The 10,235-nt window shown below is 45.1% G+C and overlaps 1 protein-coding gene and 1 non-coding gene across 14 annotated transcripts in view; both read right to left on the reverse strand.

Moving 5' to 3' along the window:
- NUP214 (nucleoporin 214) overlaps positions 1-7,968 on the reverse strand; it is a 112,740-nt gene extending 104,772 nt beyond the window's left edge. For all 13 annotated transcript variants that reach the window (XM_077967434.1, XM_077967432.1, XM_077967433.1 and 10 more), the window contains exons 1-7: positions 7,805-7,968; positions 5,523-5,718; positions 4,760-4,911; positions 3,751-3,949; positions 2,422-2,492; positions 636-699; positions 67-170 (exon numbers count right to left, since the gene is read on the reverse strand). In XM_077967434.1, the coding sequence (XP_077823560.1) occupies positions 67-170; positions 636-699; positions 2,422-2,492; positions 3,751-3,949; positions 4,760-4,911; positions 5,523-5,718; positions 7,805-7,849 (831 nt within the window). In that variant the 5' untranslated portion in view covers positions 7,850-7,968. The remainder of the gene's footprint in view (positions 1-66; positions 171-635; positions 700-2,421; positions 2,493-3,750; positions 3,950-4,759; positions 4,912-5,522; positions 5,719-7,804) is intronic.
- LOC114672881 (U6 spliceosomal RNA) lies at positions 6,150-6,251 on the reverse strand. Its single transcript, XR_003723416.1, has one exon. It is a non-coding gene; the product is annotated as a U6 spliceosomal RNA (small nuclear RNA).
- Positions 7,969-10,235: the final 2,267 nt, after the last annotated feature.

Raw genomic sequence — 10,235 nt, forward strand, 5'->3', positions numbered from 1 at the left:
TCTCAAAAAAAAAAAAAAAAAGACTTCTCTAATTCTCAAACAATGAAATTTCTTTCACATGCATACCGGCAGGAGAGCCATCACCACATCCGGAGACGTTTCCAGGGTCCCATCTGCAGCAGCATACACTATTGTGAAGACGTATGTACCGATCCACAGCACATCCAGAACTGAAAGACACATCTTAATCAGTAGGTCATAAAAATGACAGCAACCAGATGCAACCAAAAGCAACTTATGTTTGGAATAGCCACTGCATGCTATAATACACACCATGGATAAAAAAAAAATCAAAGGCCCAAATTTCATTGACTAAAAATAACTCACAGGTACAAAGATCCAAGAAGCCCAAACTCATCCCCAAATGGTAATTTTTCTGCTGGATTATAATCAGGGCAAATTATGAAGAATTGTAATAAAAAGTTGGGATCCATTTCATGTCATTTACCATGAAACACAGATGTCACCCAGAGGGCCATAATTTACACTGACTTAACTAGCTCTTTGAAATAGTGACATTATTCATAAAGCAAACACCAACACCTCACTGAGCAGGTACATTACATGATTTTGAATTTCCGTAATATACATAACATGTCATTAGAGGTCAGCCCAATAAGAAAAGCAGTTATTACCTCTGACAGGATGATCTGACTCATAAAACGGAGGACAAGGAATGACTTTTTTTTCCTGCAAAGTCTGAAAGAGATTTGGAGGGCAAAATAAAGTATCAAATGAAACAATCCCTAAACCAATCAAACTATCAAATCTAATCTATTCCTTAGATGCCACCTATTCCATCTCCTTGGCCAGGCGAGACTGAAGACACAGAACAGTGCTATCTACTTCCAGGACTTTGTCCTACAGAAATGTATGAACGTGGCCGGGTGTGGTGACTCACGCCTGTAATCCCAACACTTTGGGAGGCTGAGGCAGGTGGATCACCTGAGGTCAGAAGTTCGAGAATAGCCTGGCCAACATGGCGAAACCTTGTCTCTACTAAAAATACATAGCCAGGCATTGTGGCGGGCACCTGCAATCCCAGCTACTTGGGAGGCTGAGGCAGGAGAACTGCTTGAACCCAGGAGGCGTAGGTTGCAGTGAGCTGAGATCACGCCACTGCACTCCAGCCTGGGCGACAAGAGCAAAACTCAGTGTCAAAAAAAAAAAAAAAAAACGCATGAACATGTTCAGCTATAGGTAATGAGAGTAGTCAATGCAACACCATTCACAGCAGCAACACCACTAGCACTGATGCAGATAATCATCAATAGTGGAATAAGGCTGGGCGAGGTGGTTCATGTCTGTAATCTCGGCACTTTGGAAGGCCAAGGTGGGCACACTGCTTGAGCCCAGGAGTTTGAGACTAACCTGGGCAACATGGCAAAACCCTGTCTCTACAAAAAATACAAAAATTAGCTGTGCATGGTGGCAAGCGCCTGTAGTCCCAGCTACCTAGGAGGCTGAGGCGGACGGATCACCTGAGTCCACGAGGCTGAGGCTGCAGTGAGCCATTACGTTATCACAGCATTGCACCCCAGCCTGGGCAACAGAGCAAGACCATCTCTCCAAAAAAAAAAAAAAAAAAAGGCAAACAGCAAAGCAAGAAAATTAAATAAATTGCATTATCTTTTTACAGGTTAGTGCCCTAAAAGATTATGTACCAAATTTCATGTAACTTTCGATAATAACAAATAAGAAACATAACCTTAAACCCACACCACCTACATTCAGCACTCTGCTCCCCTCCTCGCCAGAGAACAGTCTCGAGGAAGAAGGCACAACAAAGGCCTTAGCACCACCTGTGAATCCCTCCTTCGTACCCAGGCTCAATAGATACATGTGGGTTCCTTGCAACTCAATTGATATTGAAGGATATTTGTGAACATTATCTCAAGAAATTCACAGGGAGGATGACAGAGTGCACATGCAACAACAAGAGTACCCATTTTCTTTAGTGCCCATAGTTAGAGAAACAGACCCTTAAAGACGGACTCAGTGAAAAGACAAATACTGTGCTTTAACCCAGAGTGATTCTGCATTATCAACATAGCTTTTTCACTCTTTTCCCTTCAGCTCTGTTTTTATGGAATGGACTGAAAGAGTTGGGGAACAGTGCATAGTGTATTATCGCATTTTACATAAAAAACAAAACAAAACAAAAACGCAGCTACACATAGACTGTTTGTATAACATCCAGAAAAGTCTGGAAGGCTACCTACTCAACACAACACAGTGGGTGCCTCTGGAAGGAGGACTATGGGAAGGAAGGGAAGAGCTCCACTCTTCACTCACTGATGGATTTGTTACAATGAGTATAAATTACTTTTTAATAGGAAAAACAAGAAAGATACTCCCAAACCACTCCCTCAAAAAGCGAGCAACTTAAGAAAAATTCTGAAGTTCAAGATAAGAACTTACAGGAAGATACTGGACCACAGTTCCATTCTGTTTTCCCACTGCCAGCTGCTTTCCTTTGGGGCTCCAGCACACTGAGCAAAGACAATATTACCAAATAAAAACAAGAAAATGGAGCAAACCAATGAGATCTATCACACACAGCTAATTATCAATTCTCATTCCTCTGTCAGTCCATGGAAGACTGTAGGATCATCCCTTTCCAGCAAAGTGGAAAAAAGTAAAATCATTTTAACGACATAAGCCAATTGATTTATCACTGGGCTTACTGAATTGAAAGCTAAAAAAGCTGCAAAATACAGAAAACTCTGTAGTCTTTAGATAAGACAAGCAGAATAGAGAAGGTTTCCAAATACCAGGAAATCACTGGCCGGGGTGGCTCACGCCTGTAATCCCAACACTTTGGGAGCTTAAGGTAGACAGATCACTTGAGGTCAGAAGTTTGAGACCAGCCTGGCCAACACGGTGAAACCCCGTCTCTACTAAAACATACAAAAAGTAGCTGGGCACAGTGGCACGCGCCTGTAGTCCTAGCTACTCTGGAGTCTGAGGCAAGAGAATTGCTTGAACCCAGCAGGTGGAGGTTGCAGTGAGCTGAGATCGTGCCACTGCACTCCAGCCTGAGTGACAGAGCACGACTCCGTCTCAAAAAAAAAAAAAAACAAATCATTCTCCTGCTCCCATTTAATATTTCAAATGCTTTTCCCCATGAAGGAACAAGTGACTTTCAGAGTACCACCATTACAGATCCAGAAACAATTATTCTCAAAAAACACTTCTAAATCAGCTGTACCAAAATATTTCTCCTGAAAACCCAAGTACATTCAGGTTAAATTATGTATGCTGCTTAGCTTCAAGGACATTAACTATGGGTATAAAGAATACTCTCAGCCGGGCACAGTGACCCACACCTGTAATCCTAGTATATGTGGGTGGAGGAGGGCAGATCACTTGAGGTCAGGAGTTCAAGACCAGCCTGGTCAACATGTAGAAACCTTGTCTCTACAAAAAATACAAAAATTAGCTGGACAAGGTGTGCATGCCTACAATCCCAGCTATTTGGATGGCCGAGGCACGAGAATTGCTTGAACCCAGGAGGTAGAGGTTGTAGTGAGCTGAGATGATGCCACTGTACTCCAGCCTGGGTGACAGAGTGAGACTGTCTCAAAAAAAAAAAAAAAAAAAAAAAAAGAACTTATCCATCTTAACCTCCCTCACCACGTTAAAAAACAAAACAAATCAAAACCAGCTAACCACTTTTACTTCTAGAAACCAATTCTTAAGTAGATGACCACGATTGTATGTTACAGTGTGAAAGCCTTTATTACTCACCAGAGGTTACTGCTACAGTGGAAGGAAGAGTTGCACATACTTTCACTGTTTCCGTGACTTGCAGGACAGCAATACTACCATCAGCCAGACAAACTGCCACCATGGAGGGGACCGTGGGGTTCCACTTCATATCAATCACCATGCCTCCTGCGTCTTTCAAAAGCTTATGATAGGCAAATGGACGTTTTTGCTGTTTAGCCTTTTAAAACAAATATGGAAAAGTGAAATAAGTTAACAAATTAGTAAATGCACAAACATTTAATATTCAATGGAAATTACTGAATATACAAGTTATCTCAAATCAGTTTATTTTTCTCCATAACCATAAAAAAAGATTTAGCTTTATACATCAATTTGCTATAGACAATTTCAATACAACTTTGAAAATGGCAATCAATTATTCTAACATGCTTAGGGGGACTCTCAGCAGGGGAATGCACAATTGCAAAATAACCAATAAATAGCAGACACTAGATTAAAATCTTGGCTCTGCTTCTTAATAGTGCTGGGACCTTGGACAGTTAAACTCTGAGCCTGTTTCTCTACCTATAAAATGAAAATGACAGTACCTACTACAGAAGGCTGTGGTAGGCATGAACGAGGGACAAGGCACATAAAGCACTTAGCACAGAGTCTGACACACAGTCAGTATAAACACTCGCTATTACTATTATCATTCTTAAACTGCTTGAAATGGAAGAACATTGCATTATGAGGCGAAAGACCCAAAATGTAGGAACTTTTGACATTGTCTATTAATCTATGACTTTGGGCAAGTCACCTAAGCCTCCTGATAACAACTTAGGGCAGATGGTGTTATGAAAGAATTTCTTGAAGTCCCTTCTGTCTCAATGATCTATGATTCTATAATGAAGGATTTTTTTTAACCTATATTTTAATCTAGAGAGAGACTTCAAGGGTTAACCTATGAAGCTTCCGAGTCATAGTTCAACACAAGGAAATCTGCTTAGGGTTCTCATGTTGACATCACAGTGTAACAGTAGCTTACCTCATTTGAGAATGTGCGAACATCAAAAAAAGCAATAATGGAACCATATTCACTGGACATCATGCACACAGAGAGTGTGAGGTTATCACAGCTCAAGGCCAGGTGATGGATTGGGAATTTCATAGGAACTAGTAAGCCTTGGACTTTATCAACTATAAAAACAAAAAAATATAAAGCAGAAAACAGTATGTTCTAAGCATAAAGCCACAACCTCTATCCAGTTCAATGTGAAAAAATTTTTGCATCTACATAAACACACATACACCCCAATACCTAGTTATACAGATAAATCTTTACTTTCTTAAGAGATATAATCATGCATTAAGTATCCCAGGAATTCTTCCTCATACTATCTGGGGAAACTAACTGTGGCTGTTGCCCTTGTTGAAAATATTTTTGCAACAATGCTCTAAATAGTACACATTGCCAATAGTTTGGATCGTACTGTTGTGCCAACTGAAAACCCATGCCAATAAAACCCTTCACCCAGAGAGCCAGAGCCCAAGTTCAACTGGGCAAGAATAAAAGTATGGCATAATGGTTAAGTTCTTCCCTCTTGAGCTGAGAAGAACAACTCATGTAAGGAAAAGTACAAAGGACCAAGGAGAAAACCTAGAAAGGCTTCCATTAATCTTCTTGGGAGTCAACCTTCAAACTGACAGCAGTGTTCATTTTAGTATTAGAATGACTTCTTGGGAAGGAAACACAAGAGCATGCCACCACACTCCTCTCTCTACTTTGCAACATAAACCACGGAACTTACCTATTTTATTGGGATCATCTCCGGGTTTATTTTGAATAAGAAGATTTTTAGTAGGAAAAATCTGCAAGCCACTGGCCCCACCAGCAAAGACCAGACCATATTTGTTGGACACAGCAAGCAGACTCGAGCGTTCCTTGGGCAATTCCTCAGGGGAGTCAAAGATTCTCACCTTCTTTAGCGCCCTAAACTGAAAATCCTGTTGTGAAGAATCAAAACAAGATCAATTCAATAAATAAAGAAATTAAAACAAGTTATATTCAGTAGACCCAATTTCAGTACAACAAAAATATATATTACTGAGAACACGGTCTGTCTCAGTTGTCTTTTTTTCTTTTTTGAGACGGAGTCTCGCTTTGTCGCCCAGGCTGGAGTGCAGTGGGCGATCTTGCTTCACTGTAACCTCTGCCTTCCAGGTTCAAGCAATTCTCCTGCCTCAGCCTCCCAAGTAGCTGGGACTACAGACGCCCACCACCATGCCCGGCTAATTTTTGTATTTTTAGTAGAGACAGGGTTTCATTATGTTGGCCAGGCTGGTCTCGAACTCCGGACCTCAAGTCATCCATCCGCCTCAGCCTCCCAAAGTGCAGGCTCACAGGCGTGAGCCACTCCGCTCGGCCTTCAGTGTTTTCTGACATGGAACACTTCACGAATTTGTGTGTCATCCATGTAAAGGGGCCATGCTAGTCTTCTCTGCATGATCCCAATTTTATATGTGCTGCCAAAGGGAGTCTGAGATTACCATCTTCTAAGTCTGTGATTCTATTAATAAACCCTTTTTTTCTTCTACCCCAGTATATCTGAGGAATATGACACAATCCCATTAGGTGGCTCACCACAGGTGGTGATTCTCAAAAAATAATCACTATTCTAGGCCGACACGGTGGCTCACACCTGTAATCCCAGCACTTTGGGAGCCAGAGGAGGGCAGATCACTTGAGGTCAGGAGTTTGTGACCAGCCTGGCCAACATGGTGAAACCCCATCTCTACCAAAGAATATAAAAAATTAGTCAGGCATGGTGGCAGGTGCCTGTAATCCCAGTTACTCGGGAGGCTGAGGCAGGCGAATCGCTTGAGCTGGGGAGGTGGAGGTTGCAGCGAGCCGAGATCATGCCACTGCACTCCAGCCTGGGTGACAGAGCGAGACTATGTCTTAAAAAAAAAAAAAAAAAAGGCCGGGCGCGGTGGCTCAAGCCTGTAATCCCAGCACTTTGGGAGGCCGAGACGGGCGGATCACGAGGTCAGGAGATCGAGACCATCCTGGTTAACACGGTGAAACCCCGTCTCTACTAAAAAATACAAAAAATTAGCCGGGCGCGGTGGTGGGCGCCTGTAGTCCCAGCTACTCGGGAGGCTGAGGCAGGAGAATGGCGTGAACCCGGGAGGCGGAGCTTGCAGTGAGCTGAGATCCGGCCACTGCACTCCAGCCCGGGAGACAGAGCGAGACTCTGTCTCAAAAAAAAAAAAAAAAAAAAAAATCACTATTCTAAACAGGGTATGTATTACTATGCCCTACATGCATGTTAGTGATTTACTGTTCACACAGATGACTAAAATCTTCCTGCATCTTACTTCCTTTCACTATTTAAAACAGATGTAGGCCGTTTGCTGCACCCTCATTCTGTCAGAACACATATAAGAACTATTAAACACACCATCCTGAAGTTATCCCTGGGGGACTCCCACGTTGCCATCACTGGAAACACTTAGCCCTCCCTTTAGGTTCCTGGTTTGAGGCTGATACACCGATATCAAAACAGTCTTCCTAGTCCAGTCAACTAAAGGTTCTGCAGGATGGATGACCTCCCCTGACCCTACGTTAGGCAAGCCCGTACCGCCTTACAGAAATACTGGCAGAGCGAAGGTCTTAAACGATGCTGGCTTTCAGCCCCGCTGTCAAATGTGACTTTAGGGAAATCACTTTCCGAGCCTCGACTTACTCCTCTACGTTAATAACCACTTCGTAGGGCTGCTGCGATGACTACACAGCGACTGGCACACAGTCAACGCTCCATACACAGCAGTTATTGCCACTATTGTGACCGCCACATGAAACTAGCTAGGGTAACTCAAGAGACGTGCACGAGACCAGGATGGGACTGGGAAACTGCATTCGGTGGGGCTATCACGCCAGCGGCGCGGCAGACGCGCAGCTGAGAGCGGTGAACGCGGTAGTCTGTTCAAGCAGGAGACGGGACAGCCGGCACCGCGCTTCGCCTTTCAGCTGGGCTCCAAGGCAACGCCAGGACTAAAGAAGGGAGGGAGGCCCCAGTTAGTCTCTGACCTTCATCTCCCGCTCGGGAATCATGGCATCCATCTCGTCTCCCATCGCGCCGCCCTCGGTGTGTCGAAGCAGCCAACGCTGCCTCCCACGGCCTTGCCCACAGAACCTAGGCCGCTGGACTGCAAACTTCCTTCCCTCAGCGCCAGCGGCGCGCAGTTGATCTCGCATTTCCGGCGCGCGTTGGTGACGTCAAGCTTGGCCGGGGAGGCAGCGGAACCTAAAGAAGCCGCGCGTTCTCCCGGCCGCCGCTCCCCATTGGCCAACTCGTGCTGAATAGGGGCGTGGCCGTGGGGCCCCGGCGCCTGCGCCCTGGATCGTCCTGGTGCCGCTCCCGCCTTCGCAGACAGCGCGGGTTCGCTTAGTGTCAATCTGTCTTCTTGGGTGGCCCACGTCTAAGCGACCTATGCTCCTTGTTCCTCTGACACCTTACAGTTCCTCTTAGATGTAGGTTGGCTATTAGTAGCTTCCGATTCAGATAAGTTAGGAACTTGACAGATGTTTTCGGTGGGCTACTTTAGAGAGAGGCTTTGGGCTATGCAAGGGGAGGAAGGGAGGTTCAGAAAAACGGGGTTGGGGGGTCGCCAGTGTGGAAGGTGGAAGGCTGGAAGGGGAGATTAAAGGGCACGGAAGACCAGCTTTGTTTGCTCCTATCAAGGTGATCATTTCCAGAGCAAGAGCCATATGCATCTCTAGTTGCACGAGTTTGTGCCACGTCCTTTGCAAAAACCTTCAGATGTGGGATCTCATGTAATCTTGAAGACTTCTAGTCATCCTAGGGGTTATTATTTAATTGATGAGGTAGGCCAGGCGCCGGTGGCTCACGCCTATAATCCCAGCACTTGGGAGGCCGAGACAGGAGGATTGCTTGAGCCCAGGAGTTTGAGACCAGCCTGGGCAACATGGCGAGACCCCGTCTCTACAAAAAACAACAAAACAAAACCACAAAAATTAACCAGCAGTGATGGCATGCGCATGTAGTCTCAGCACACTCAGGAGGCTGAGATGGGAGAATTGCTTGAGCCCAGGAGGTCGAGGCTGCAGTAAGCTGTGATTGTACCACTGCACTCCAGCCTGGGTAACAGAGCCACACCCTGCCTCAAAAAATAAAAATGGGCTGGGCGCGGTGGCTCACGCCTGTACGCAGCACTTTGGGAGGTTGAGGTAGGTGGAACACCTGTCAGGAGCTGGAGACCAGCCTGGCCAACATGGTGAAACCCCACCTCTGCTAAAAATACAATTAGCCGGGCGTGGTGGTGGACGCCTGTGGTCCCAGCTACACAGGAGGCTGAGGCAGGAGAATGGCATGAACCCAAGAGGTGGAGGTTGCAGTGAGCTAAGATTGCGCCACTGCACTCCAGCCTGGGTGACAGAGACCGTCTCAGGAAAAAAAAAAAAAAAAAGATATATATATGTATATATACACATCCACATACATAATAATAATTGTTGAGGTAAGGGAAGCACAGGGGAAGTTGAGAAATTTCTCCGGTGGCCCTCAGTCAGAAAGTGGTAGTGACAGGATGAGAACTGAGATTGTCTGGATATAAGGCTGACTGATGATATTACAGTCTTTCGTACAATAAATTTCTGTAGTGAATTATAAATGCTCTAGGACAGAGGTTCTTAACTTGGACCTCATGGGTTGGCTCCAGTGGGGTCAGATCATGCCGTTTACTGTTTGGCTTTCAGCACGTTGCTTATCCAAGCCTGCTTTTCGGTTGGGAAACAAGGATGACATAATAGAACCTGTCTCTTGCAGGGAGGGAGGTAGGATAAATGAACTTCAGCTGTCTCAGACCAAATGCACAGGATGCGCTCATTTAATCTCTTACTGTATTAGCTTGTTCACAATTTGCTGAGCCCAGAACCATCCCCAAAATACACCGATCAAGACGTTGGTAAGTTTGTCTGGTTTATTTGCAATCTGTAGAGATGATATCCCACGCACACTCCCATGCACACGCACACACATACTTCATCCACCTGAATTTGCCCGACAAACTCTCCTCTGAGTCATAGGGACAAAGCCATACTTGACAGTCCTCACGTTACTGGTTACATTAGATTTGGTCTTTCAGAAGGAAGATAGTTGAAGTCCCAAGAAGCTGAACCCTTAGCCAGAGAAGTAAGAGTCGTAGAACCAAGAGCCACAACCTGAAATACGTGCAGACCGCCCCCGCCCTCCTTCCAGGGACCCCTCTTGAGACCCCTCTCTTCCCAGGAGTTGAGTTCCAAGAAATGAAAGGACTGATGGGGTTTCCCAGGACACATGAGCCCCCACCCCCATTCAATGAGAAAACCCTCTCTTCTGCCATTTCCAGAAGCTGGGGCCAAACCTGCTTGCTCTCCTCCCTTAAGGAGACTTCCTGCAGTCTTGTGGAATTGTGGAACTTACTGAAATAAGCCTGATTGGTTCTGCCTTCCTCTCTGA

Source organism: Macaca mulatta, chromosome 15, assembly GCF_049350105.2.
Source record: "Macaca mulatta isolate MMU2019108-1 chromosome 15, T2T-MMU8v2.0, whole genome shotgun sequence".
NCBI classification, from domain to species: domain Eukaryota; kingdom Metazoa; phylum Chordata; class Mammalia; order Primates; family Cercopithecidae; genus Macaca; species Macaca mulatta.